Genomic DNA, 27,093 nt, shown 5'->3' with positions numbered 1-27,093 from the left:
ATAAACCTCGGTGCAGCTTGTCTCCCCTTAGCTGAAGGATTTCCTGAGTCTCTGGCTCCTTTTATGTGTTGCTGTATTCCTGCTGTATGCCTGATTGATTAGTGAGAGCCTTAAGCGAGTCATGCTCTTACAATATGATGTTTTTATGACATGGGGACCAGAGTTAATGATTGACTTCCCAGCCAAGACAGTTTACAATGACTGATAATATCAGTGGGCAATTCCTGTCCGGAAGCAGACTCCATGGCATTAGCAGACCACTGTGACAGCCAGACACTATTATTAAATTAGAACTCTCTTAGATGAAAGCAATTTCATTGTTCTCCAAACAGTGCTCTGCTAGACAGTCACAGGCTTGGGGAATTACCTGATTCTGACACTGGTGTGTTGAATGCAGTGCTTTGATTAAAGCATATGTATCACCAGTTTTGGGCTCTCTGGGTAGGAAGCTTGCTCTTGGTTTAGAAACACTTACTATCTGACAACATCAAGTGAAGAATGAGATTGAAATAATTAATTTGACTGTTGAATGTCCAATTGTTATTAGCTCTTTTATCCTAGGGTATCTCTTTTTTCAGCCTCCTGTTTGTTTTAGTCATCAGAAGGTTTCCAGTACAAACTGAAGCATGACTGAGGCCCACACAGGGTCTCTCAGAGTCCACGAAAGAGATCAGAAAACTAAAAGCAAGACCAGTGTCCTAGGTGGTGGGACAATCTTCTTTCCTGTGGTGTTCACCAAACAACCTTGTGCACTTGGGAATGCCCTTCCTGACTGATTTTGTGAATATTCATCTCAACTGAAAAAAAATGCCTGAACAAAATCCCTCAGTCTCTAATTTCTTTCTGCCATTTTATTTGAGCAGTAAAATACAGATAGTTTCTTAGCAAGAATCCCATGGAAGGAAGGAATGAAAGAAAGAAGGGAAGGATCACTAATCCCAAAAAGCAGATGAGGTCAGTGTTACCAGCAGAATACACGCAGTACCACACTGGTAGCCTCATGTGCACCTGAATGCTCACACTGCCTGTGCACCCAAGCCCCATCCCCTCCCTCCCAGAAAGGAGCAGCAGAAAGAAATGAAACAACTGCAGATGAGGAGGGCAAGGAGTTCAGGAAGGCTCTAATCTCATGAACTCGCTGGAGAGGGATGAGGTGAGAAGAACTTGTTCTTATTTGCTGAGAACTAGAAGGTTTGTCGTAAGCAAACTTCGTCAAAGTGCCTGAGCACTGCTGTGTTTCTGCTGATGTGGCATGTTGTGGTGCTTGATGGACTTTTGGATGACCCCAAATTTTAGAAGCCTGAGTATCTCTCAGTTGCAGAAGTTGGTATCAAAGTGCAGGAATGTCTGGAAGTAGGCTGGTGAACTGCAAGACTCATTTATCTTTCTAAAAAGAAAATTTTCTTTTGCATTTCATATAACTCTTTGTCAGCAAGCTCATGCTGTTAAAAAGATCTGGGAAAGTAGAAAACAGACTTACCACTATTACAATAGTTTAGAAGCTTAAAATTTGCTGTGTCAGTTCCCACGTCCAAAATGGAAATGTCTTAAAATCTCCTGATTTATAATTACTAGAACATTATAAAAACACCTTGCAGATGTCAGAAGTTGGAACAGACACCAAGAGGGACAACTACACTCCCAACATAAAAAGTTTAGAACTAGTTGGGATAAATCTATGCTCCATGTCTATCTGCCCTGTGTTCTACCAGTGGGTGGGGGTGACTTGTCTGTCTTTTGTGCTGGAAAAATGGTTTTTTTCTTGTCCTCCACTGACAAAGTTTTCAGCCAAGCCCTGATTCCGGCTCCTCTTTGTCTCTGGTGTCACGAGTGATGCTCCCAGGCTGGCATGTGCCTTGTGCTTATCTGAATTGCTCACAGCCCATTAACGCTCCTCTGGCTAATTACTGCCTCATTAATCATTTGCAGTAAGTTTATGTACTCATACTGTTTTCCCTCTTTTAGTGTGTTTGCATAATAAAATGTGTTTCTAGAAATGCTTTATGTGGAATTGTTTATAGCAGGAAATAGATATAAAAGAGCAGTTGTGTCATTCCTAGTAAAATCCTCATGTGCCACAAGCCAAACATCCCAGAAGATCCTGGGGATACTCCCGTGAGCTTCTCCCTGTGCTGAGCTGTGGTTCAGGCCGTCCTGACTCTGGGCAAGAGGAACAGAAAAATGACACACACCTTAAAAATCCCTGTGAAGCCTCTTCTTGTATTCCTGGGACTGTTCTGTTGGTGTTCCTCACAAAGCTCTTTGGATGCGCCCTCCGAACGAGGAATTGGAAATTCATAGAATCCCAGACTGGTTTGGGCTGGAAAGAACCTTAAAGCCCATCCAGTGCCCCCTCCCCTGCCATGGCAGGGACACCTTCCACTGTTCCAGGCTGCTCCAAGCCCTGTCCAGCCTGGCCCTGGACACTTCCAGTGATCCAGGGGCAGCCACAGCTGCTCTGGACAACCTGTGTCTCCCCACCCTCACAGGGAAGGATTTCTTCCCAAAATCCCATCTATTTCTGCTCTCTGGCAGTGGAAGCCATTCCCCCTTGCCCTGGCACTCCAGGCCTTTGTCCACAGTTTCTCTCCATCTTTCTTGTCAGCTCCCAGATGAGAAAGGTACTGAAAAGCTGCAGTTGGGTCACTCTGGAGCCTTCTTTTCTCCAAACTGAACAATCCCAATTCTCCCAGCCGTCCCTCATGGGAGAGGTGCCCTCTGCTCATCTCGGTCTCCTGTGGACTCGATGTGCAGCAGTTCTGACACCATCGGCAGTTTCTGTCACGATACCAGCAGAGAAAACCAGAGTCAGTGCACAGCGATGCCCTGGGGGCTGCTCCTGCTGGGTGATTCCTTGAGCCGGTTCCTGTGGGACAAGTGGAAGAGCCAAAGAGCAGAAGGATGACAGGAAATCCTCGCCAAGAGCCCTGCTCCAGACAAATCACCCATCCTGCTGTGCCCCTTTTCCAGCATCTTGCGAGGCGTCTCCCTCAGTGTTAGAGGAGGCAAGATGCGGAGGTTCCGTTTATTGCACTTATCACATTTAATTAATTAATCATTGCTGTCTCGGCTCCGCTCCTGCCCTGCCGCTGCTGTCAGCCCTGTTCTCCTGGTGCCACCTCGCGGGTAGTCCATCTGCTCATCTCCCTGCTTGCTGCGAGTTCATTTTGCCTCGCTGATGTGGGGCTGAGCAGCGCTGATCTGGGGTGAGGAGTGCTGATCTGGGGCTGAGCAGCGCTGATCTGGGGTGAGGAGTGCTGATCTGGGGCTGAGCAGCGCTGATCTGGGGCTGAGCAGCGCTGATCTGGGGCTGAGCAGCGCTGATCTGGGGTGAGCAGCGCTGATCTGGGGCTGAGCAGCGGTGGTTTGGGGTGAGCAGCGCTGATGTGGGGCTGAGCAGCGGTGGTTTGGGGTGAGCAGCGCTGATGTGGGGCTGAGCAGCGGTGGTTTGGGGTGAGCAGCGCTGATCTGGGGCTGAGCACACGCGGTCTGGGGCGGGGTGACCCGGTGCAGAGCGGCAGCAGAAAGCGCCCACCCGTGAGGTCTAGGCCGGGAGCTGTGCTGGGCAGCAGGGAAGTGCTCTCCGGCGGAGGGAGTGCAATTGGTAGCAGAGGCCAATTAGCCGGATCCGGCAGCTTTTGGTACAACATCGGTGATTGTGGCGCTGCTTTCCGCAGCCTCCCCAGCCCTTCCCCGCGGACACTCCGCTCCCGGAGCTTGGCTGCGCCGTCCTTCCCTGCGCCACTCCCTCTTTTCCATCCGCAGCCTCAGTTTCCCCGCGAGACCCCCCTGTGCCCTCTCGCTCTCGCCCTCTCCCTCTCTCCCTTCCCCTTCCTCTTCCTCTTCCTCCTCCTCCTCCTCCTCGAGGATCCGCGGGCGGGCGGGCGCTCACGTGACCCCATCCCGGTGCGCGGTCACGTGACGGCCCGGTGCGGCAGGCGCGGCGGCCCCGGCGGGATGTCCCGCAAACAGGCGGGCAAGGCCCGGCCCGCCGCCGCCGCCGCCAAGAAGGGCCGGCGGCCCCGACATTCCCCCGCCGGACCGGCCCCGGGCCCCGCTCCGGGCGGCAGCGGCGGCCTCGCCAGGCAGCTCCGGGCCCTCGGCCTCAAGCTGCGGGAGGTGCCGGGAGATGGGTGAGCGCCGCGACGGGTGACCCCAGCAACCCCGGGGATTCTCCGGACATCCAGCCCTGAAGGCTGAGGGCTTCCTCCTCCCCGGGTGGTGTGAGCCCGTGTCCCGGGGGCCGAGGATTGTCCCCTCCCGGCTGAGTGGGCCCTGCCCGCCGCAGGGGTGAGGGTTTCCCCGCTGTGCCCCTCAGGGATCTCCGCTGCTCTCTGCGTGCTGTGGGGCCCGACGGCTCGGCCCGTCCCAGCCCTGGTGCCCGGGGGCCCGCGGGCTCCGGTGTCCAGCGGAACTGAGCATAGGAAGGTCCATAAGTGTTCTTAAGGAATACTTTCACCCCCTTCTTTTCTAGAAGGTGAAAAGGTAATAAACGTTCCTGCTGAGAAGTTGCTCAGTGGGGCATTTGCTTGTCCGTCGTTGCTTTGTGTCCCGTGTCAGTGTGGGACAGTTTGGCCCAGCAGTTTGACCATGACACGATCACTCAGACCCAGCCGTTCAAGGCCCAGGGAACGAGCGCTCCTCTGCATCCACAGCCTTGCTGAACTGGGCACAATGAGCACAGCCCCTTTCCCTGTGAGCTGTATTCCTCCTGCTGCCTCGGACACACCCACTCCTCCTTTCCCTCCGCAGGAACTGCTTGTTCCGGGCCCTGGGGGACCAGCTGGAGGGGCACTCCCGGAACCACCTGCGGCACCGCCAGGAGACCGTGCAGTTCATGGTGAGGCAGCGGGGGGACTTCGAGCCCTTCGTGGAGGATGATGTGCCCTTTGACAAACATGGTATGTGCTCCAGGGGATCACTGTGGGAGGCATCACTTGTGTCGTGCATCTCCTTAGAGCAGCTTCTTACTAACCAGTTCCTCATCCCAGAGCTACCTTGGGGCTCCTCTCTACTTTTTAGAATCAGGGACTTTGCATTTATGGCTGTTGTCATGCTGTGGGAAGGTGAGCTGTTTAATCTGCGTTGAATTTGTCCCAGACATTATTTACATTTGGGAGAAACTTGGAGAAGGAAAGAAGACAAAAAAGGCAAGGAGTAAAAATTAGGTGTTTTCAAAAGGAACTTAAGAAAAATTGTTTCATTCTTCTTGAGTACTGGTGGGTATTTGGCTGTTCCAGTAAGTGGCTGATTTCTTTGGGTTTCTTTCTCCTTGACACTCAGTATTTCCTCCTAGGAAGCGAGGGGAAGATCCAAACCAGAGACAAATACAGCCTTTGATGTGCCAGGTACCATGGAGATGATGCATGAAGGTAGTTTGGTCATGCAGTACATGGCACTCCTCCTTCTGAGCTAACAGAGCCAGTGGCCTTGCTTTGTTTAAGGGTGTAGTGCCTTTTTTAGAGATTTCTGTGGTCCTTAAAATACATTACCTCATGTTGCAGCCAAATTCTTGTTTCACAGGTGGGATTTCCCTTCCAGAATTTCTTGGGCTCGTGTTGAAATCTCACCCCTTGTTATCCCTCCACTGCTTTTGGAAGTATCAGAAATTAGGTTTCAATTCTTGTGAATCCTTTTTCCTTTAGTTGCCAATTTGGCCAAGCCTGGTACTTTTGCTGGCAATGATGCTATTGTGGCCTTTGCAAGGAACAATCAAATGAATGTGGTTATTCATCAGCTCAACACTCCACTGTGGCAGGTGAGACACAAAGCTTCTACATTTTTGCCTAATTTTTACCTGGAGGATATAAATACTGTGGAAAATTCCTGATTTATTAAAAAAGAGCAGTAGCTGCAATGTACTGGGCATGGTGCAGAGCTGTGCTTGGTTTTTGAAGAGGGGGAACACTTGAGATTTTGGCTAGGAGATGGGTATGTGGGGGCAGAGCAATGTGTTTTACTTGGGTTTTAAGCTATGACCTTCAGTGCCATGTTCTGTCTCCTGAAGGTCATACTGCATTTGAGCTGAGTTTTCTGATAGGAATCCCAAAATGGGTTGGGTTGGAGGGGATCACACTGGATCATCTGGTCCTGTCTCCCAGCCCCTGATCCCTCAGCCTTTCCTGGGCAGAGAGATGCTCCAGGCCCTTCCTGATCTCTGCAGCCTTCACTGGCCCTGCCCCAGGAGCCCAGGGCTGGACACAGCACTCAGGTGTGCCTCCCCAGGGGCAGCGGCACTCCCTGACCTGCTGCCAGTGCTCCTCCCAGTGCACCCCAGGGCCTCTTGGCCCCCAGGACACTCTGCTGGCTCTGGGACAGCTCATTGACCATGGCACACCCAGGTCCTTCCTGCAGAGATGCTCCAGCAGGTCACCCCCACCTGTGCTGGTACTTGGGGCTGCTCCTCCCCAGGGGCAGGACCTGCATTGCCCTTGTTGAACTTCAGGTGGTTCTTCCCTGCCCATCTGGTGAGTTTTTCTGAAGGGCTGCACAGGCCCTGGAGTTTGAGCTAGGCTTAAGGAAACCTGTACAATAAGATTCAGGAAGGTGGAAATGAAGGTATAGCACTGTGTTGGAGTGAAGCTCCATCAATTCTGTGTTGGATGTGGAATGCCCAGGTTTCTGACAGATAGAGAAACGAGGTTTTAAACACATTTTAAAATCTTAAAGTGGTGTTTAATCAGCTCCTGGAAAGAATAGTGTGGTGTGGTTTCCTCTGACAGAGGGGCACTGAAACAAGAAATCCATCAGGTCCCTTGTTTTCTCTTTATTGTTGTTTTTCCATGGCAAGTGGAATGGGTCCATGCTCAGTCAGCCTGGTCATTGAGCAAGTGAGAACCTGTATTTGAGTCAGGATTGTTTCTGGCCTCTATTTACAGACAGAACCAATGAAGTGTATAGATTAAACAGGGCAATAAAGATAAAAAACCAGATGAAAGCTGTCAGTAACGTCTTAAATACATTTAAAACAGCCTCACGTGGATTCCTGAACTCAAACAAGTTTAAAATCTCATTTATAGGCAGCCGTGGGCAGAGGGACATGTGGGTGAAGTACCTGCAGGGGAGGTCATAGGGGTGGTTTTCATGTGCTGTTCCTCAGTGTTATAACTTACTGAGATTTGGACATCCTTGATTCTTTCATCTCTCAGTGACCGTGCCAGGGTGTCAGTGCAGGGTTTGTGATGAGGTTCTGCCTTGCCTGAGCAGTGCTGTTAGTGAAGGGCTGTCTCAGGCCCTTGAGAATGGTGTGAGTTAGCAGAACTGTGAGTAGTTGTACCATCATGGAAAGCTCTTTGCAGGTGGACATCTCTGCATGGGATTTTTTGGTCTTTGATTACCCCTTTTTTGATAGTGAATGTAAATTATAGAATTGTTAAAGTTGTTTTTTGGTCTTTGATTACCCCTTAACTTTTTTGATAGTGAATGTAAATTATAGACTTGTTGGAAAAGACCTTTAAAATCATGTAGTCCAACTGTAGACTCAAGTTAGCTGAGATGTGTAGGTTATTTATTGCCTTTTTGGATAACAGGCTGGTTTTTTTCCCCTCTGTTTTTAATCTGCAGCTCTAATTTACTTACCACTTTCAGTGTGTTCATAGAATCAGAGAATCCCAGGTTGGTTAATCTTTCTTGTCAGCTTCTTCAGGCACTGGAAGGTCACAATGAGGTCACCTTGGAGCCTTCTCCAAGCTGAGCAATCCCAGTTCTCCCAGCCTTTTCTCACAGGAGAGGTGCTCCATCCCTCTAAATCAGTATGGTGGCCTCCTCTGGGCCCACTCCAGAGTGGAAAGAGGCTTCCCTAATGACAGCTCAATTGGCTCATTTTCAAATCTTTCAAGAGCTTTGGGATTTGTTAGATACCTACTCAAGCTCTGGCAGAGGAGAAATGTTCAAAATAAGTCTTACCAAGTTTCTGCAGTGGAATAATGTAATAGAATAGAAAGCAGGAGTTAAGTATAACGAAGTGCTGAGTTGGAACCTGAAGGTGAGCAAGTGTAAAGTAGATGAATGGAGAATTATTTGTTGGAAAGCCTGAAGTCATTAATGCAGCACAGATGGCAGACAGGGCTGAAAGGTGGCTTGGTGTGTGGTCTGGGAGCTGAGATAAGGCAGTTCACAGACGTAAAAGGGTTGGGAAACTGAAGCCCTAAAGCAAGGAGTTCTGGTCCTTTGCTTGCTGACGTCTGGAGAGCTGTCGGGTGAACTTGGGCTGGCAGGTCAAGCCAAGCTGGTCTGCAAGTGCAGTGGGATTTTCTGCATTTCTGGCAGGAGCTGGAATGCTGTGTAGCTCTTATCTAATAGTTTGAGACACTGATAATCAGGGTAGGAACTATTCTCACATCAGTATAGATAATACTCAGAGCAGGAATTTTCTGTGGAAATTGCTGTAACTTGGTGCTGACGAAGCAAAGCAACATTTGGTTGTTAACAGTGCTCCTGAATGGAGTTAATACATTTTCATGGATTTGCTTTCTTTTAAAAACAAAACACAGCTGCTTGGAATGCTGTTAAAACAGCATCTTGTCCCGGCTGCAAATCAAAATTGACTCTGAGTGACTGTTTCCAGTGTTGCTGTCACTTGAATGGCCTCTCTTCCCTCGTATTTGAGAGTCAAATGACATGGTGCATTCCCTGGGAGCGCTTGCTGAAGCTGGCTCTGGGAAGATGATCAGAAAACAGCCCCTGTGGAAAGTTCAGGAAATAGTTCTGAGCTTTCCACAAAAATATTTTCATTCCACGTTTTGTTTGTTCTGATGTAACTGCCCAGTATTTTACATCTGGCTTTCATACCTTCTTCTCTTCCCATTTCAAACGCTCCAGCAACCAGTCCTTCTTCCTTCCCGGTGTTTGCCATCGCTGCAAAAACCGAAAACTCGGAAAAATGGGGCGCTGAAGGCGATTCCAAAGGCTCACTTGCAGTTTGTTTTTTGTTCTGTTGAGATCCGGGGCACAGACAGGAGCGATGCCCGCGAGCTGCACATCGCCTACAGGCACGGCGAGCACTACGACAGCGTCAGGAGGCTCAGCGACGACTCGGAGGCGCCGGCCTGCCTGAGGATGGAGGTGGGTTCTGATGGAATGAGCTCGGGGTGACACACTGTGGGGTTGTATTCGAGGGTCCCAGGACGAGGGAAGAGATGAGAATCTTGACTCCATGTTTCAGAAGGCTGATTTATTATAGTATGATATTATATTATATTAAAGTGCTATACTAAAATTATACCAAAAAGAATAGAGAGTAAGGATCCATCAGAAAGCTGGAAAGGAAAGAATGGAATGAATAACAAAAACCCGTGACTCTCAAGAGAGTCCACACAGCTGGAGCTTTGACAGGTTATTAAGTAGAAACAACTCACATGGACCAATCACAGATGCACCTGTTGGTAAACAACAGACCACATTCCACAGCCATCAGATAGTGAGTGTTTATATTTCTTTTCTGAGGCTTCTCAGCTAGAATAGGAGAAAAATCCTAGCAAAGGATTTTCATAAAAATATCATGGTGACAACACAGAGCTGGGGAATGCTGCCAGCTGATTTCCATTCTCACTTGGGATGGAGGGAGGAGCTGGGTTGCTGTGTTGTGCTGGGAGGGCAAAGCCCTGAGGTTGTAGCTCATGCTGCTGGCTCTCTCGGGAGGGGCTGCAAGGAGGATTTCAGCCTCTGGGCTGGAAATGAATTCAAAGCTGATGCTGTGATGTGGGCTGTCTGGAAGCAACCTCATCTAAATGATGTAATCATGCACCTCAAATGGAAAAACAGGGAAGGGAGGAAAGAGCTGGAAATGCAACAGCTGGATGTGGTTGTCTTCCTCATATCTCCTTTTTTGATGTTGAGGAGCAGTTGTGCTGTGCTTGAGGTTCTCTGCACACAGCTGAGGTGTGGTATTGTATTAAAAATATTCTGTTTAAAAGCTCATTTATTGTGATTTGTGATGTTGTAGTACACTGGAGTTTGTTCAGCAGTGCAGGAGATGTGGGAAGCCCTCAGGGATGGTGGCAGTTACACAGTTTCCAAAAGGGTTTGACAAGGGATGTTCCTGAGAAAAGTGTGCCATGATAATTACTGTTCTTAGGATGCCAGACTTTGTTGGATTGCATGCTTGTGTGATCTGCTGGGTGTGTGATCAGTGTGATCTGCTGGGCTTTGCTCTTCTTCAGATGCTTTGCAAGAATGATTCAAGTAAGGCAGAGGAAGTGAAGCCACAGAAGGGCAACTCTGAAGATGAGACTGAGGTGGAGATGGAAGATGCTGTACAAAAAGTGTGCAGTGCAACTGGGTGTTCAGTAAGTATTGAGGAGCCTTTCTGGGCTTAATGTTCAAACCTTGATACTTGAGTACCATGGCCATCAATCAGGGTGCATCTCATCCTAGAATCAACCCTTAAATGCAGGTGAAATACCAACTTTTTTGTGGATACCTGATAATTTTGGAAGGTTTATCTTGAGGCTGTCATAAAAATTCACTTGGAAACAAGTCCTGTAAGTTCTGAAATCCTTTGGGGGTGTTGAAGATCCCAGATAACTGGATAATCTGTGACTCCTGGCTGTTGGCACTGTGCAGGTGCATAGAACAGAAAGGGCCAAGGGGAATCTTACACTGAAAACAGCATATTCCTTTTTTTCTGATAGCTTCAGGAATTTAAGATTTTCCCCCTCACCCTTTCAGAAATGGAGCACAGACCAAGTAAATGATCATAAAAGCAGCAGCCCCCTCTCAGTGGTGCAGGTGTTGTTAAGTGTATGTAGGTCAGAGATTTGAACTTCTTCAGTGTTCTCCTTCCCCTCTTGTGGACAGGACATGGATTTAGTAAGCCACATTCTTGAGGTGGAGGACCACAACGTGGAATCTGCAATATTTGCCATCTTGCAGGTGAAGGAGGGGGAAGGAATAGGTGAGTGCACAGTTTGTCACTGGAGGCTTCGGGTGACCATGATGTTGGTGGTGGGGACAGGAGCAGGAGAGGTGGGGTTTATGTGCTGCCACTTCAGCCTTCTGTGCTGAGGAAGGTTGTTAGTGAGGGCAGCTTCAATCCAGCTTCCAAAAATCCCCAGGATTTCTGGGAAAAAGAATTGGCTGACAGTGCAACAACTCCTGGGTAGAACATGTCTGAGGAAAACCTCTGCTGTTGGCAGGTACTGAGGAGCAGCAGGAGCCCCTGGGCAGGGAGCAGAAATCCTGCAGCAGGACACTGTGGGAAGAGAACGGAACTGGTTCAAGAATCTTTGGAAATCAAGGTGAAGTAGAAAACAACAAGGGTCAAGCTGGATCCAGGGAAGAGAACCGAGCCAGCAGAAACCCAAAGGTGTGTGAGGGGTTTGACAGCAATGCGAGCACTCTTCAGTGATTGGGGGATGCCTTAGCACTGCTTACTCAGCAGCTCTCTTCTCCTTTCAGTTAAAAAGAGCTTCTGCTCACTGCATTTTGTCACTGCTGCAGCTGTGACTGCTCTGCCACAAACATTTCCTGGTGATGTGCAGCACTCTTCCCAAAACAGTTCAGAATAAAGTCCTGATAAATAGTTAGGAATGTCCTCTGGCAGCTGCCTTGGTATCTGCTTGTCTCCTTTATTACTTTTCCCCAGCTGAGCAGAGCACGTGGGGTTTGAACTTTGTGTTTTCATCGTTCCCTTTCAGGTGGCCAAGAAGCAAAGGAAGGAGCAGCAGCGGCTGGAGAAGAAGAAGCGGCAGGAGGAGAGGCACCGGCAGAAGGTCCTGGCCACCAAGAGGGACAGTGCAGACACCAGGACAGAGACAGACCCAGCCAGCCACGTCACCCTGGTGAAGGCCATGGCAGCCCTAAACATATGACTCAGTGCTCTGATGAGAAAAGCAAATAAAACTGATGAAGACAAAATTCCCCCAGGAGAATTTCCAGGCACCCGTGTTTATCTTAAAGTCCATCTCTGCTGGGGTTTCCAAACACAAGAGAACTTCCTCTTCCTTTGCTTTGGGGAGGACAATTGCTCATTGATTCTGCATCAGCCTGTGGTGAGAAGAGCTGTTTAAACTTAACAGGAAGTAGAGACTTGTAACTACAAGATTAGAGACCCATGAAGGTGAGGACCTTTTCTTCACACAATGGTGTCAGATTTGTTTCGACATCTCTTGATGTGCCTGGTTTTGTTTCATTGGGTTTTTTTTCTTTTATTTCGTTATGCCTGGAGGAGCTTTATTTTACCTTGTTGTCAGGGAAAGCTTAACAAATCTCAACTCAGGAATATCTCTGGTGGATCTTTTTGTATTTAAATTCAAATAAAGTAAGGGAACAGAGTCTCAGAATCCTTTCCAAAGCAAAGTGTGTCAGCCAGCACTGTCTCAAATAAAACATTCCTGTTTTGTTTGCCATGCAGGAATACAGTGACAAGTTTTAATCTCACTAGAACTGCTGGCATTGCACTGAGCAGGTTCAGAAGTGATGGATACATGGAGGGAGACAGGGATTGCTGCATCCATGCCTGCTGAGGTTTGGGATCAGCTCCTTTAAGATGAGACCTGTAGGAGGGGAAAAAAACCCCAAAACAATAATCCCAGTGGACTCATGAGAATGCAGAGCTGATTCTTCGATCTGGTAAAATGTGACAGGAGCAGGCTTGAAGTTTCTGATGAGTGTTGTTACTTGGACACCTGGAATCTTGTCCCCTTTGCCCTGTTCCAGAGCTTTTGGGCTACTCCAGGGCTTTAGTCCAAGTCAGGAGCTGGAGAGGTATTAGTCTCCAAATGAAATTAGCATAGCCAAAGGACCAAGAGTCCTGAGAAGAAGCTTCCAAGCAGCAGTGATCCCTGGGAAACCTGCCGATTTCACTTCATAAATCAAGCTTTTTTCCAGGGTAGGTTCATTTCTTCTTAAATTCCCTTTTAGTGAGGTCACCCAGTAGGATGCACAGCTTGACTCCTGTGATGTTTTCCACTGCAGGACTGAGAATTTGGATTGAGGTGAAAGGACTGTGGGACTCAGCCTTTGATTTACAGCTCACAGTGTTTCAGCTCCACTCAGGTTTTTGGGCTTGTAACAAGCACTAAGCTTGAAGAAAGCACATGTGCACTTACACACAGGAGACACCTCATCAGCCAGGGCACAGGTGAAAGGGATTTTTTAAAATTAAGGACTATTGCATTTGAAAAATTTGTCTCTGCTTTAAAGTTTATAAATCAGCATGGAAATATTAATTTCTTTTTCTTTTACTGAACTGCTAAGAACTGGGCTGGTACTTGATGTGGCCTGCTGCTGTTACTTGAAGAATAAAAAGAAAGGAGATCTCGTGTAAGAACTGGTGGTGTAGGAATTCCTTTGTCTCCAAGACAGTAATTTTTACAGTAGTGGAAAGGGAGGTGAGTCACAGCTTAGTGGGGAGAAAGTGCAAGTTCTTTCAGGGGGTGATAAATTGTGACAGCAGGTTTGGCAAGGCAGTGCAGGTGACTGTGTCACATGTGTCCTGCCCAGTCCTGTGTTTTGGTCTGAAAGGCAGGTGTGTTCTACAGGTTTGGAAAGATAAGAAATTACAGCTGTAGACTGTGAGTAAGAGGTTTGATCTCAATGAATTGGGTTTTTGTCCTGTGGAGCCAGAGCTGATAAGGCATTCGTTGTTGCCTGAAGCCTGAGGGCTGTGAAGGGAGTAGGTCTGGAGGCTGAGCAGGGAACCCAAACCTCACCCCATCGTGTGTTGGATGAAAGGGGGGGTCTGCAAAGCAGCACCAACAGCAGAGGGAGAGATGGCCTGCAGCTCGTGGCCTCTGATACATGGAACAAAGTCTGCAGCTGAAAATGCTTTAATTTTGAAGTGTAATATGATTAAAATAAACTCCTAATGTGCTGGGCTCATAAATCTTGACAAACCAGTCAAATTCCCTTTATCTTGCCAGGGTAGCTTTGTGCCTGCACAGCCATTCCATATCCAAAGATGTTAAAACTGATTTTGTCTGTTTCACATTTTTCCCATTGAAATTTCCACCTTCCCAATCTAAACTTTTTTTCCCTAGGGAATCTTTGTGCAACATTCTTCACAGGACTCAGTTTACGCAGAGAATTTGCTTTTAAAACTGGTGGTGGATTTTCCTGGGAGGAAGAAGGGAGGCAAGAAAGCAGAGCAGAACAACACCGTGATTCATACATCATGTGTGTTTACTCCTTGGTGGAGCTGAGTGCTCCGTAATCCACGGGCCAGGGATGGACAATAAGCTCTGGATATTCCCTCGGGCTTTGAGGAGGATGACTGTTTGTTCTTAGCAGCTGGCTGACAAATATCAGGGTGTTTTGGCTGCTGCTGCAGCAGGGTCACTGTGAGCCTCTCGAGGGCGAATACGCAGCAGGAGGATGCAGAAAGCCACTCTCCCTGCCTCCCATCTCCCACCATCGTCTTCCCTGGACTTACTTTCCCAACTCCTGCCCCTGCAGGTCAGGAATTCAGTTGAACTGGAAGTTTTAAGCATTTAGGCAGGTTCTGGCTGACCTCCATAAACTTGTCTGTGTATGGGGAAGATCTTCTGCCCGTGCTGCTCAGTGTCTCCTTTCCCTTGTTCCTACTTAGGAGTTGCCTTCTGGTTTATCTCACAGCTTTGCCACGTCAGCCATGGTCTCCATAGCTTTGGGAGCTGCAGAAAGGGAGAGAAATTGGGGATGAAGAATGATCCATAATCCAGTGTGGGATAAAAGAAGATGGTTTGTGCTGGTGTTGAGCTGTGGGGTGGTTCCTTGGAGCTTCCTGAGTGCAAGCACCAGCCTTAGAAGGCAGCATTGGCTCTGTCTCAGCTTCTGGCATCCTTATTGCCTGTAGAAGATGAGAAGAAATTAGTGGTTTGGAGTTACAAAGATACCACATTAACTGTAGGAGCTTGAGGCAGGGGTGCTGTCGCTTGTAGTCAAACACTTAATCAAGCCAGGCGGGAGCCCCCAGCACTGATGTGGAAATCAAATAAATTACCCTTAAAACTCCTTTATTTTAGGCAGGTCATGTCTCCAGAGGCAGCATTACAGCTGGAGGTGCCTCCATCAATGCCCAGGGTACAGCCAGCCCTGGCTTGTTGGAGGTAATTAGGGCTAATTTGGGGTCATGTGCAGCTGTGGTGTGGGACAAGGTGGCTGCATGGAGCTGCAGCTTGAGGAGATGTCTGTCCACTAGAAAGAGCCACCCAAGCCTCTGAGGCCCCACCCCTGGGCTCCCCCATGCCATCAGTGAGTATTAATTGCTTAAACAGTCATTAGATGTGGGATGGGGCTGGATTGTGATTGAGGCTCAACCCCTGGAGAGAAGCTGGGCTCAGAGCCTGCTTTAGGGTTGGGGTGCAGCAGCCACTTGCTGTTTCTGTGGGCTTTTTTTAACTCTGGAGCTCTTAAGATTTACTGGTTTGCTGCTAAAATGTCACTTCTGGTCATTTTTTAAGACAAAATGCATGCAGGAAGGGACATTTTCTTCAAAAAATCAACTCCCGAGTTCCATACTCTTACCTACCCCTCCCACCACTGATTCCCAAAACACAACACTGGCCACAACTTTGAAACATTGCAAATCTTTATTTGCAGGGTTTGCCTCATTTCCATGAGTTATTAAACAACGGGAAGCAGGTTTTCCCTGTGCTAAGGGAAAGGTGCTGGACACTTTTTCAGTGCCACAGGGCTGTGCCGTGTCCTGCCTGGCCGGAGGGAAGGCAGAGCCCCCAGCTCCGATGGTTTCTGCCGGGTTTGGAGCTGCAGCACGGCAGGAGAGCTCAGCAGGAGGGTGTCCGGCCCCGGCACTTGTGGTTGGGGTAGTTGCTGTAGGATTTGCGGTAGGAGCTGGCTGCCCTCTGGAAGCACTCCACCGCCCTCTTGTCACACGCACACGCTCGTTTTTGGCATGAGCTCCCGTTTCCTGGAAGAAAATTGGGGGGGATGGAGGCAGGTGAAGGGTGTGAGGGTCAGGGCGTGTTTTTTTACCATCCCCACAGCGTGTGCAGCCCCTCTGTTGAGTTTGGGGTGTCTGGGGTGTGCAGCAACCTGCCCCTGGAGGGAGCATTCAGGTCACCTTCCCTCTGATGTGTCTCTGGGTGTTTGCCTGGATCTCTGGGATGTGCTTTGCTGTGCTCTGTGGAACAATGAGTTCACTCTGGGGGAGTCAGGGCAGCTGTGCCAGGTCCCTGTCTGGGATGGGAGGGTCCTCTCAAACCCTTGGTGTTTGGCCTCTCGGGAAGGACAAGGCTCCTCCTCAAGCTCTAAACTTCACCATAATCCAGCAAATCTAATTTGCCTTATTCCTGGCACTTTTCCTGTGTTTCCACCCACTTCACTGTGTGTGATTTCCAGGCCAGGATGATCTAAAGGGGATGCTGGAAGTCAAGCTCCCCGAGTGGGTGGCCGTGCCTCCCCGCTTGCAGCTCTGCGCCCGCCCCGCTCTCACCGCAGATTATTTGGTTTCTTTGGAACGCGTATTTGTAGGTGACCGTTTTGGGGCTGCAGCCGGAGGCGACCAACTTCTTGTAGCAGCAGTCGTGGGCGTGACAGCACCTGGGGGCACGAGAGCCGAGGTCAGGGCAGGGGACAGCTGGGACACTACGGTCAAACATCAGCCACGTGCATCTCTGCTTTCGGCTGCTGCTGCTGCTGAGCCGCTTCTACAGAGGCTTTAAGGACAAGCAACAACTTTCTCATGGCTATTTCCACCCTCAGGAACGAGATTGCACGTGCTGTACCCGGGGGCTGAGGAGGGAGCCCGCTGTGCCTTCTCCCCTCCCAGCGTACCTGTCGGTGGCATCCAGGGGCTGTTTGGAGCCGCCCCAGCCGCAGTAGCAGCCGTATCCGTTGTAAGCCAGCGCCGATTTCCCCGTCTTCAGCTTAATCATCCTTGCAAACTGGGCCAGGTTGCCGCTGGCAAAGGCCAGTCCTAGGACTGGAGAAGGCGGGTTAAGAGCATGAGGAAAAGCAACCTCCCATCCCACCTTTCCACAGCAAAAATGGGTATTTCACCATTCCCATGTGGCCCTGGACCCGGGAGCTTTCCCGGGGTGGGAGCTGGTGGGGGATACTCACAGAAGAGGAGCAGCGAGAGGAGCTTCATTGTGGCAGTGGCAGCTCCAGGGTCTGGTGAGCCCAAGGTGCTGCTGGTCGCACCTTTTATGGCCGTGCACCCTCAGCAGGGCCCCTCCTCTGGGGAGCCCAAAGTGGGCAAATATTGACAATCCTCACCATACTGGTCCCGCTGCTGTGCAGGTGTCCTGGCACTGCTGGAGGCTGTGGGATGCCTCATATGGTGGAGGTCTTGGCAGGAGGCTTTGGATGTGTGGGATCTTGGCAGGAGGCTTTGGACGTGTGGAGCAGCCTGGGGCTGAGTCTGTGCATGGCTCTGGGTGTCTGAGCATTCCCAGTGCTTTCTTGAGTAAAATGAGAGAACTTGAGGGAGAACAGCAACCACTTAGTATGTGTCCTTGCCCATGGCAGGGGGTGGAATGAGATTGTCTGAGGAGTCTGTGATTCCATGGTCCACTTTCTTCCTGGATGACAGTTTTTTTCATGCCTTGGCTAGAAATCACCATTCTGTGTCTTACTGTTTCCATCCTGACTTAGCTGGGCAGGGAGAAAATGCAGCCAGTGCAAAGTATCCTCCCTTTCCAACTTACCAGAGGGGTGAGATGCAGCATTGGGAGTGGAGGAAGATTCCATGGTCTCCAGAAAGGCTGTGGCTGGAGACAGAGCTGAGCAGAGACCATGTTTGGTGGTTTTCTTGGTAGTGGGGCTTCCTCAGTGCCCAGATGCCCCCTGCATTTGGGGATGCTCCATCCCTCTCCCCATGTTTGCTGGGCACTGTGTTTTGCTCTCAAATACCTCATGGCATGAGATGGGTGGTTCACCTTTATTTAGAAGCAAAATAAGGGAAATGGCAGGGAATAAAAAATGCAAGTGATGTATATAATAGAAGGTGGGGGAAAAAGAGGCTGCTTGTGTCATTCGCTCAGGGAGACTGATTAAATTGGTGGTAGTGAGCAATCAGCAGACAGCTTCTGGCAGAGATTGCAGCTGCTCTGTGCTGCTTTTTGGGGAACCCCAGCATGGGCAGGCACTGAGGCAGGGGAGGAAATCCCCACAGGGCTGGTAGGGAAACTGAGGCAGGGAACAAGGATGCAACTTGTGTGGGAATCAGAGAGATGCTCTGACAGAAGGGAACTCAGCTCAGCAAAATCTCTTCCCTCCGCTCTGGTGTGGGTCCTTTGCCTCATCAGCTCTCTGGGCTAATTTAAGTAGTCCCCTGGGATGGTGTTAATTGGGTAAAGCAGGATTTGCCATAATTCAGGATTTTCCGAGTCCACAACCAGTTTTATCACAGGGGAATAAGGGATATTCTTGTCCATCAAACTGGCTGAGCTCCACTGAAAGCCTCTCCACCCCAGCCCCTCTACCTGTGGCAGGTTTGCAGGGCCACTTCTCCAAATGGGTAAAAAGCCCCCCCAAGCCAAATGCCTCCTGGGGAAGCTGTGGATTTTGTTTCATAGTATGAAAACCACAACTCTTGCAGCCCAGTTTATTGCAATGCTCTGAGGGGGTGCAGCATCTGAGCCAAACCATCAGCATTTGGAGGATTTGTGTGAATGGATTTGTACAGCCGGATGTCCAAGCAGGAAAATTCATGGATGGTTAAAATTCACCCAGAATTTACAAAGGGACAGTGTGATTATCTCAGCCTGCAATCTGTCTGGGATATCCATGCTCTCGGTGCAGATTTGATCCTTGATTTATGCCCTGCAATTATCAGCTGCTGGGCGAAGGGCTCCTTCCTCCTCTGCCCCAGGGTTCCACACGGGTGATTCCCTGATTCCCGGGTGGCAGCTGGCAGAAGCATCGCTGATTTCAGGGCTGTTTCCTGGTGCCATTGAGTTCGGCTATGGGGCAATCCAGGGAATTCCAGCTGGGAATCAGCCCCTGAGGAAACAGTGTTTTGTTGCTTTTTCTGTGGCTTTATTTCCTTGCTGAGGCCCCCTAAGGCATTTGGAGCCCGGAGATCTGCTGGGGTCAGCACCCCAAGGCACAAAACCTGGGGATGCTGAAGTGGGGGGAAGCAGCTACTGCTTGAGCTGCCTTTTCCTGAGGAATGTGCTCAGGATTGTTGCAGAATTGGGCCAAACATTCTTTTCTGGTGAGAACTCTGTTTTGCTCAGCACTGGGTGTGAGGCAAGCTCCCGGCCATGCTGTCACAGCAGAGATTTAGGGGATCACAGAATGTCTCGAGCTGGAAGGGACCCACAAGGATCAGAGAAGTCCAAGGCCAGCCCTCCCACGCCATCGTGCCTGCCCCCGGCCCTTCCACCGGCCTCATTCTCCGTCTCTCAGAAAAACGGGACATTTTCAGAGCCTGAAGGTTTAGAGCTGAGTTGGGGCAGTTCAGGGATGAGTTGTGTCACCTCTCAAGTGTCATTTTTGCTGAATACTTCAACAGGAAACCTGTCTGAGAGGTGAGGGGTGGTCGCTGGGCTCAGCTGAGTCACTGCACACTGGGAACCGGTGCTTTGGGCTCTCTGGTTTTATTTTGGAGCAACAGGAGGGAATTTGCTGAGAAGCAGGAAGCGGAGGGAGCGGACAGGCTGCCAAGGGGGACGCTTCCCATCCCGCCCCTCACCGGGACGAGGGGCAGGTGTCCACTCCTCCCTTGTTTTGCCGTGCTGGACATCAGGTCAGCGCTGCTCCCGCTCCTCTTGACCGGACGCTTCTTGTCCTCGCCTCGAAGCCAAAAAGCCCCGAGGAGGAGACTCGCCAGGGCTGGGAAGAGCTGCCGGCGCCGTCCCTTCGCCGATCAGCCCGGAGATGGTTTCGCAAAGGGAGTTTTTGCCTCAGCAGCGTCCGGCTCGTCCCCGGCACCCTGCGCGGCGTAGGAGCTGGGCCTGGCCGAGCCGGGCCTGGCCGAGCCGGGCCCGGCACAGCCGCGCCGCCCGCTCGCACCTGCAGGCGCCTCGCTGGCAGCGCGTCCCCGAGCCTGCGGGCACCGAGAGCGCCCCTGAGACCTGCCCCGAGCAGCCCGGGAAAGGGCGCCACGAAAGAGGGGATGGTGTGGAAAGGGGCATCCCGAGCCCCGGGGCGAGCACTCACTGCAGGTGGGGATCCCTGCCCGGGGCACAGAGAGGGGCTGCACGGGTCCCAGGCGGCAGCGCCGCGCTGCCAGCCGGGCGTAGCAGCAGGCTCGGAGCAGGCAGCACCTGCGGGAGGAGGAGAGCTGGGCTGTCGGGAATGTGGCACCGGCTGCTGCTGCCCCAGCTGGCACAGGCTCTGCGAGCCGGGCGGGAGAGCCGCCAGCTCTGCTTCCTCCTGCTCTGGATCACCCAGAAGCTTCTCTGTCCTGCCCGTTCCCACGCCAAGCCTCTGCCTCCCCGTGCAAGCCCTGCCCCGCATCCTGGCTTCAGGAGCGTCCCCCTCCTCTGATGGCATCCCGCGGACCTGGCAGTTGTCGCTGGCACCACCCTACCGACTCCGGGATGGAGTTGGGGTGAACACTGCATCACTTTCCCTGCTTCCCGAAAACCTGATTCCTTCCTGCTGCTGCCAAGCACCCGGTCTGCATTTTGCAAAGCTTCAGGGGGGCTGCTGGGGTGGTGCAGGTCCCCGGGGTTACCCCGGGGCCAGCGTTAGCCCTCTGGGGCAGCGTTGCCTGTACCGATCCACTGAAGCCCTCGAGGTGCCCCATCCCCTGTAGCATCCATGGGCAGTCAGGTTTCCTACGGTGCTTCCCTCGAGTCCTGGTGTGAAGGTGCGTGGGTGCTTCCCGTGCGCTGTGAACACACCTAGAGTGACCATAAAATGTGATCTTTTTTTTTCTTTTTCTTTTTTTTTTTTTTGGTAAGTTATGTGCAGGAATGAGGCTTGGGGGAACTGGGGAGGGAAGGAAGCTTTGCTGGGAGTCCCCCTGAGGAGTGCACAGGACTTTGGGGATGAGCCTGGCTCCTGTCTGTGGGTCGGGGTGCACTTACTGCAGGCAAACAGCATCGTCAGCACCAGCAGGACCTTCATCTTCCTCTCACCTGGGCCTGGGAGGAGAAACGGGACAGGCTCAGCCAGGCAGCGTCACCAGTTTGATAGGAGCAGCCGTGAGAAGCTTCCTCTGAAATAGGATCAACCCCAAAATCTGGAGGGAGGAAAGCAGCTGTGCTCCCTCGCATCAGCCTTGCTGCCTCTCGGCCGAGAGCAAGTGGTTTCTGGAGCATCCCCCACCCCCTGCCGCCCCCCTCCAGCATGTCTCACGCCCCGTCCCACCGCTTTTGGCGCCCAGCGCAGCTCTCCCCGTGCAGTGCAGCCTCGCACTGCTTCCATTCGGAAGCGATTACACTTTTCCTACAGGCACGGGCCGCTCCCGCTGCCTCCCCGCAACATCCCCCGGTATTTTTCTTTCCACAGCGGCGGAGTGAGGGGGGGTCGCTCACCGCTTGCTCGCTGTCCGTCTGTCCTCCCGGGGAGAGCCTGCCCTGCGTGTCCAGCCCGCGAGCTCCGACTGGAAGCTCCAAAAGGACTCGTCTGTCCCAAACGCGGGGAGTGCTACGCCCCTTCCCCCCCGGCCAGCCCCCCTCGCCCGCGGCTGCAGCCTCGAGTGACGCAGGGGCCGACACCGAGTTCTTGGAAAGTTTTGAGAAGATGTTGATTATTTACGGGGATTTCTCTCCCTGCCCAGCAGCAGCTCTCAGAGGGCCGGGGCCGTTGGACAAGAACGTTGTTTATTTCGACGTTGTTTTAGTTTCCAGCGGCTCTGGTGCGGTCGGCACGGGCCGGGATGAAGGGTGATCCCGGTGCCGCATCCCAGCTCCCGTCACCGGCACCGCGTGTTGGGGTAGAGCTGGTAGCGTTTCTTGTAGCTCCCGACGTTTCTCCTCAGGCACAGCGCCAGGCTGCGGTCGCACTCGCAGGACAAGAAGGCACACCGGGAGCCCTGTCCTGCGGGACGAGGGGAGCCCAGGGTCAGCCCCGGCTTTGGGGGGACGGCACCCCCTTTTCCAGGGCCCTACTCACTGCAGGAGAGCCTGCCGTAGTGCCAGTTGTAGCGGTAGGGGCGCGTCTTGGCATCGCAGTGGTACCTCAGGAGGTTTTCGTAGCAGGTGTCATGCAGCTGGCAGCATCTGCACAGGAGATCGAAGCTTTAGGGGATGGAGGTTTCTCCCCCTCATACCACGAGTTTAAAAATAATCAAGAACGTGTCCGTGCAGGGGGTTTTTAAGTGGGCTCTCACCTGTCTGTGGCATCCTTGGGCTGCCCCCTGCCCCCCAGCCCGCAGTAGCAGCCGTAGAAGCCGTAATACAGAAGAGCATTTTTCCCTGTCACCTCTGAGATCATCTGGTGCAGCTGCAAGAGGCTCCCGTGGGCTGGGGGCAAGCCTGCAGGGGGGGAAATCAGGGAGACCACACTGATTCCCTGTCCCCCCAACAGCAGCTCCATCCCTCCAGCCCCTAAACTGGCACCAGGCTGGTGATGTCTTAGAAATGATAATGCAACAGAGAGGAAATGTGTTCCCAGCTTGGCACAGGAGAGTTGTGGCATTTTTGGGAGAGCTGGTGATGGGGAGAGGTGGAGAAATCACCAGCCTGGTCCTGATTTCAATGGATGTAGCTGCACAGAGAGCCTTGGGACTGAGAGAGGACACTTACCCCACACAAACAGCACGGAGAGGCTGAGGAGAGAATTCATCCTGACGGCTCTGGGAAGGAAACCAAACCATTCTCTGTTATACCAACCACCTTCTTTCTTTCCTTACTCATCACCCAGGAGCAGAGGTTCTCCCTCTCTCTGGGGAGCAGGAGCAACAAGGAGTAAAGATGGCCCTGTTGTTTCGGCACAAAGCATCAGGGATGGGAAGTGATGGGAATCAGATGGGGGAGAGGTAGGAAAAAGCATAATCAGGAGAAAGGGAGAAACATTGGAGGGATGTTCAGCCCTCAAGGGCTGCACCCGCTGCTTTTCTTCTGGGCTGGCATCTCAGGCAGCATCTCCTTCAGTCCTGCTTCCCAGGCTGGCACTTGGTCCCCACTTGCACCACAGCTTCTGGTGAAAGGAGGAAAAGAGGGAAAGCAATCCTCCATCCCCACTTACCTGGGAAAGCCCTGCTGCCTTGCAGTGCCCTGCAGCCAGCTGTGCTTGCTTTATATATCTTGCTCCCATCTGCCTGGGTCTCCTTTGACCCAAATCTCGCTGACTGGACTTCCCTGCAAAGGAGAAGGTGCCATCCTTCCCCTTTTGAGGAATGTCAGAAATCCCCTGAGGCCCCAGCTCCGAACCCCACACACGGGGTGGGTGCTGGGTGGGATGGGGTGGAAAAGCAGCATCACTTCCAGCCTGAGGAGGAAGCAAACACACTCTGCCTCCTCCTCTGCCCTTCCCAGCACCAAGGAGCCACATCAGGGGGGAAAGAGCAGCTCTGGTTCAGCCTGGGCATAGACACAGCAAGTCTCTGGCTTTCAGGGAGGCATAAGGTGGTTCAAGGAGAGTTATCACTTCTTTGGGCAGAGTCTATGGGCAATACTGAAAGCATCTCTCAACGTGCAGTTCCCAGAGTCACGAAGTTGGGCAGGCACTGGATGATTATACCCTCACTCACCATGAGAAAACACAGAAGCAAAATGAATATTCTGAGGTGAGAAAGTTCAACTTCTCTTTATTTCTCTCCTTGTGGTTTTTCTACCCCCTCAGTACACCCTCCTGCAGAAACCATTCAGTCATCAACTGCCCTCCTAAATTAGCACTTGACTAATGTAAGTGGTCAAGGCTTTGAAATCTTCCTTCCTCTGTGGATGATTATTCTGTAACCCTTATTTCCAAGAACCATGGAATCCCACACGGATTTGATTAGGGAGGGACATTAAGGAAGGAAGGTGACTTGTCTGTCTTTTGTCTTTTGTGCTGGAAAAATGGTTTTTTTCTTGTCCTCCACTGACAAAGTTTTCAGCCAAGCCCTGATTCCGGCTCCTCTTTGTCTCTGGTGTCACGAGTGATGCTCCCAGGCTGGCATGTGCCTTGTGCTTATCTGAATTGCTCACAGCCCATTAATGCTCCTCTGGCTAATTACTGCCTCATGAATAATCTACAATTAATTTACATACTCACGGTGTTTTCCCTCTTTTAGCGTGTTTGCATAATAAAATGTGTTTCTAGAAATGCTTTATGTGGAATTGTTTATAGCAGGAAATAGATATAAAAGAGCAGTTGTGTCATTCCTAGTAAAATCCTCATGTGCCACAAGCCAAACATCCCAGAAGATCCTGGGGATACTCCCGTGAGCTTCTCCCTGTGCTGAGCTGTGGTTCAGGCCGTCCTGACTCTGGGCAAGAGGAACAGAAAAATGACACACACCTTAAAAATCCCTGTGAAGCCTCTTCTTGTATTCCTGGGACTGTTCTGTTGGTGTTCCTCACAAAGCTCTTTGGATGTGCCCTCTGAGCTAGGAATTGGAAATTCATAGAATCCCAGACTGGTTTGGGCTGGAAAGGACCTTAAAGCCCATCCAGTGCCCCCTCCCCGGCCATGGCAGGGACACCTTCCACTGTTCCAGGCTGCTCCAAGCCCTGTCCAGCCTGGCCCTGGACACTTCCAGGGATCCAGGGGCAGCCACAGCTGCTCTGGACAACCTGTTCTTCAAACGTCTAGCTCCACATTGGATAGATGTGGGAATTACAGCCCTGTTGGGACCATGGAAGTTTTGGGGTGTCGGGCACATGGTGTGGCTGAGGTGAGGGATGCAGAAGTGCTCCCCAGACTCAGCAGCCACCATTGCAGTGCCTCAACCTCATCAGCCCTCACAGAAAAACACCATGGAGAACTAGTTTGCATCCCTTTTATTGTATCTGTTATCTCTGCTGGGAAATGAAATCAAGAGAGGAGGAAGGGACAAAAAAGAGGAAGCTGGTGTGTCTTTCCAGGAGCTGGGGGGTCTCCATCCATGGTGTGTGTGCCCTTCTCAGCCCGAGCTGCACCTCGCAGGGAGCCTGGGGGCTCTGCCTTTACTGCGCCCCCAGCCCAAGCTTTTCTTGCTGGGGAAAAGCAGCCAAAACCTGGAACTCGGTGTGCAGATTCGCCCTCCTCAGCACTGGAGCTTGCTGCCTTGGCATTTGAGCTTGAAGTAGAAGCGGTAGGAGTTGTTGTAGGAGTGCAGGGAGCTCGCGAAGCACGAGGCCACCGCGGTGTCGCACAGGCAGGTCTCTGTCTCGCACCAGCTCTGCTCGGTGCCTGCGGGGGAAACACGGAGCCCTGCGGTGCCTCTCCCCCCGGGGGGAAGGGGAAAGAGCAGCGTGTCCCGCTGCTTGCACTGCCCAACCTGCCCACACCCCCGGTGCCCATTTAATCATCGCAGCCGGGTGGGAACGGGGCTGGATTCAACTGGGGGAGGCTCTCGTGTGTGCCTTGCTGCGGGGCTGGGGATGCGGATGGGGATTGGGATTGGGACTGGGATGGGGATGGGGATTGGAATGGGGATTGGGATGGGGCTGGGGATGGGGATTGGAATGGGGATTGGGATTGGGACTGGGATGGAATGAGGCTGGGGATTGGAGTGGGGCTGGGGATGGGGATTGGAATGGGGATTGGGATGGGGATGGAATGGGGCTGGGACTATGATCGGGCTGGGGATTGGGATGGGGCTGGGGATAGGGATGGGGATGGAATGTGGCTGGGATGGAATGGGGCTGGGGATTGGGATGGGGTTGGCACTGGGGCTGGGATGGAATGGGGCTGGGGGTGGTGCTGCCAGTACTCACTGCAGGCGATGTGCCCGTCGCTGGAGGTGAAGCTGTATGGGGTGATCAGAGGGCTGCACCTGCCCTCCCTCAGCCTCCTGTAGCAGCAGTCGTGGGCTTGGCAGCACCTGCGGGGACACCGGGTCAAAGCGCGGCCCCCAGAGCCCCCCTCGGCACACCTGGAGGCCAGGGGAAGGTCCAGCCTTAAACTGAAGGTGACCAGCAAAAGGAGGCGGCAAGGCAGCGGGATCTGGCTGGGGAATGTGCGAGGAGGCAGCGCTGGGAGGCAGCCAGCCAGGGCCTCGAGGGAGCCGGGCTCTGGTACTCACCGGTCGGTGGCATCCACGGGGGTCCCGGAGCCGCCGATGCCGCAGAAACAGCCGTACCAGCTGTAGGACAGCAGGGCGCTCCTGCCCGTGGCCGCCCTGATCATCCGCTCCAGCTGCAGCACGCTGCTGCCGGCCGGGAGCAGCCCTGCGGGACACGAGGGGCTGGGCCGGAGCAGGGCAGGGGGCATCCCTGCTCCTTGCACCGGCTACGGGCATCACTCCGCTCTGGCAGCGCCCGAAACTGTGCTGCCAGGATTGGAATCGTGACAAGCTTTATCCCCTCCTCCAGAATTATGGAATCATGGAATGGTTTGCACTGGAGGGAACCTGCAATCCCATCTGGCTTTGTTCCACCTCCTGCCATGGGCAGGGACACCTTCCACTATCCCAGCTTGCTCCAAGCGTTGTCCAACCTGGCCTTGGACACTTCCAGGATTGGGGCAGCCACAGCCGCAGCCTCCTCTCAGGGAGGATGGCTCTTTCAGTCTGGCTTTTACAGCCTCTGGATTTAGTCTGGCACAAGATATTTTGCCCTCTGGACTGGCTCTGCCGTGCTGCATGCTGCAATCCCCCATCACCAGGATCAGCCGTGGGCTTGGCACGGGCAGGAAAGGGAACAACAGGCTCCAGGGCCTCCCAAAAGCAATATGGACATCAGCATCTCAAAGGCTCCCCTTCACCAACCCTCCAGGACTGCAGCACTTCTACACGAAGCACTGGAGAGAAACTGCCAGATTTAAACAAAAACCTGAATTGTGCACAAAGACTCAGGGTTTGTAGGTGATTCTGGCCTGGCCAGGGGCAGCAGGGCACTTACCACAAGCCAGGAGCACGGCAAGGAGGAGATTCCTCATCCTGGGGCTGCCCTGGAGAGGGAACAGCAAGGACAGGTGATGATCCAAGGCAGGACAGGAGCTTCTCCAGCGCCCAGAGGAGCTGGGTGCACTGGCAGTGCCTCAGGTGACATTGCTGTCACTGTGGGTGCACAGCACTGCGAGGCATCCCCGAGCGAATCCCGACTGTCCTGTATCCCAGTTTGGGGACGTTGGGGCTTGGCAGGGATGCAGTGGCTTGTCCTGTCTGGGGCTGCTGGAGCAGCTCAG

The 27,093-nt window shown here is 52.2% G+C and overlaps 5 protein-coding genes across 9 annotated transcripts; 1 reads left to right on the top strand and 4 right to left on the bottom strand.

The window, feature by feature from the left end:
• The first annotated feature begins 3,314 nt into the window (after positions 1-3,314).
• Positions 3,315-11,856, top strand: OTUD3 (OTU deubiquitinase 3). Of its 3 annotated transcripts, none has more exons than XM_041419629.1 (8): positions 3,315-3,330; positions 4,753-4,901; positions 5,646-5,758; positions 8,941-9,063; positions 10,161-10,286; positions 10,798-10,894; positions 11,136-11,305; positions 11,637-11,856. In XM_041419629.1, exons 2-8 carry the CDS (start codon positions 4,838-4,840, stop codon positions 11,808-11,810), a joined length of 867 nt encoding a protein of 288 aa, XP_041275563.1. In that variant the 5' UTR covers positions 3,315-3,330; positions 4,753-4,837; the 3' UTR covers positions 11,811-11,856. The 3 variants fall into 3 exon arrangements, with proteins under 3 accessions (XP_041275563.1, XP_041275561.1, XP_041275562.1); XM_041419627.1 differs by lacking the exon at positions 3,315-3,330 and adding an exon at positions 3,928-4,133; XM_041419628.1 differs by lacking the exon at positions 3,315-3,330 and adding an exon at positions 5,297-5,372 and having other exon boundaries at positions 4,758-4,901.
• A 3,707-nt stretch (positions 11,857-15,563) lies between these two features.
• LOC121343993 (basic phospholipase A2 caudoxin-like) lies at positions 15,564-17,072 on the bottom strand. Its single transcript, XM_041419634.1, has 4 exons — positions 17,002-17,072; positions 16,714-16,861; positions 16,373-16,479; positions 15,564-15,847 (listed from the first exon to the last, which is right to left on the bottom strand). The coding sequence occupies exons 1-4, from the start codon at positions 17,027-17,029 to the stop codon at positions 15,705-15,707; spliced, it is 426 nt and encodes a 141-aa protein (XP_041275568.1). The 5' UTR covers positions 17,030-17,072; the 3' UTR covers positions 15,564-15,704.
• A 2,396-nt stretch (positions 17,073-19,468) lies between these two features.
• On the bottom strand, positions 19,469-21,513 carry LOC121343992 (phospholipase A2, membrane associated-like). Of its 3 annotated transcripts, none has more exons than XM_041419632.1 (5): positions 21,372-21,513; positions 20,922-21,052; positions 20,609-20,735; positions 20,047-20,153; positions 19,469-19,933 (listed from the first exon to the last, which is right to left on the bottom strand). In XM_041419632.1, exons 2-5 carry the CDS (start codon positions 20,959-20,961, stop codon positions 19,791-19,793), a joined length of 417 nt encoding a protein of 138 aa, XP_041275566.1. In that variant the 5' UTR covers positions 20,962-21,052; positions 21,372-21,513; the 3' UTR covers positions 19,469-19,790. The 3 variants fall into 3 exon arrangements, with proteins under 3 accessions (XP_041275566.1, XP_041275565.1, XP_041275564.1); XM_041419631.1 differs by having other exon boundaries at positions 20,922-20,978; positions 21,372-21,501; XM_041419630.1 differs by lacking the exons at positions 20,609-20,735; positions 20,922-21,052; positions 21,372-21,513 and having other exon boundaries at positions 20,047-20,602.
• Positions 21,514-21,674: 161 nt separating this feature from the next.
• LOC121343994 (basic phospholipase A2 Cdr-13-like) lies at positions 21,675-22,623 on the bottom strand. Its single transcript, XM_041419635.1, has 4 exons — positions 22,584-22,623; positions 22,169-22,313; positions 21,952-22,058; positions 21,675-21,876 (listed from the first exon to the last, which is right to left on the bottom strand). The coding sequence occupies exons 1-4, from the start codon at positions 22,621-22,623 to the stop codon at positions 21,752-21,754; spliced, it is 417 nt and encodes a 138-aa protein (XP_041275569.1). The 3' UTR covers positions 21,675-21,751.
• Positions 22,624-25,009: 2,386 nt separating this feature from the next.
• Positions 25,010-26,847, bottom strand: LOC121343995 (phospholipase A2, membrane associated-like). Its single transcript, XM_041419636.1, has 4 exons — positions 26,808-26,847; positions 25,991-26,135; positions 25,683-25,789; positions 25,010-25,155 (listed from the first exon to the last, which is right to left on the bottom strand). The coding sequence occupies exons 1-4, from the start codon at positions 26,842-26,844 to the stop codon at positions 25,010-25,012; spliced, it is 435 nt and encodes a 144-aa protein (XP_041275570.1). The 5' UTR covers positions 26,845-26,847.
• Positions 26,848-27,093: the final 246 nt, after the last annotated feature.

Source organism: Onychostruthus taczanowskii, unplaced genomic scaffold, assembly GCF_017590055.1.
Source record: "Onychostruthus taczanowskii isolate IOZ18803 unplaced genomic scaffold, ASM1759005v1 scaffold61, whole genome shotgun sequence".
NCBI classification, from domain to species: domain Eukaryota; kingdom Metazoa; phylum Chordata; class Aves; order Passeriformes; family Passeridae; genus Onychostruthus; species Onychostruthus taczanowskii.
The sequence above is the reverse complement of the archived record's forward strand: the minus strand, read 5'-3'. Positions and strand labels throughout refer to the sequence as shown.

Coding starts and splice junctions, on each gene's coding strand:
- OTUD3 (XM_041419627.1), top strand. CDS start 3,958: ATGTCCCGCAAACAGGCGGGCAAGGCCCGGCCCGCCGCCGCCGCCGCC. Junction 5,759..8,940: donor TCAACACTCCACTGTGGCAG/GTGAGACACAAA, acceptor TGTTCTGTTGAG/ATCCGGGGCACAGACAGGAG. Junction 9,064..10,160: donor CGGCCTGCCTGAGGATGGAG/GTGGGTTCTGAT, acceptor GCTCTTCTTCAG/ATGCTTTGCAAGAATGATTC.
- LOC121343993 (XM_041419634.1), bottom strand. CDS start 17,029: ATGAAGCTCCTCTCGCTGCTCCTCTTCT. Junction 16,862..17,001: donor CCTCTCGCTGCTCCTCTTCT/GTGAGTATCCCC, acceptor CGCCTTCTCCAG/TCCTAGGACTGGCCTTTGCC. Junction 15,848..16,372: donor AAGAAACCAAATAATCTGCG/GTGAGAGCGGGG, acceptor ATTTTCTTCCAG/GAAACGGGAGCTCATGCCAA.
- LOC121343992 (XM_041419630.1), bottom strand. CDS start 20,382: ATGCCATCAGAGGAGGGGGACGCTCCTGAAGCCAGGATGCGGGGCAGG. Junction 19,934..20,046: donor GGCAGGGATCCCCACCTGCA/GTGAGTGCTCGC, acceptor CGGTGCCCGCAG/GCTCGGGGACGCGCTGCCAG.
- LOC121343994 (XM_041419635.1), bottom strand. CDS start 22,623: ATGAATTCTCTCCTCAGCCTCTCCGTGCTGTTTGTGTGGG. Junction 22,314..22,583: donor CTCCGTGCTGTTTGTGTGGG/GTAAGTGTCCTC, acceptor CCCCCCCTGCAG/GCTTGCCCCCAGCCCACGGG. Junction 21,877..21,951: donor CTACGGCAGGCTCTCCTGCA/GTGAGTAGGGCC, acceptor CTCGTCCCGCAG/GACAGGGCTCCCGGTGTGCC.
- LOC121343995 (XM_041419636.1), bottom strand. CDS start 26,844: ATGAGGAATCTCCTCCTTGCCGTGCTCCTGGCTTGTG. Junction 26,136..26,807: donor TGCCGTGCTCCTGGCTTGTG/GTAAGTGCCCTG, acceptor CGTGTCCCGCAG/GGCTGCTCCCGGCCGGCAGC. Junction 25,790..25,990: donor CCCGTGGATGCCACCGACCG/GTGAGTACCAGA, acceptor GTGTCCCCGCAG/GTGCTGCCAAGCCCACGACT.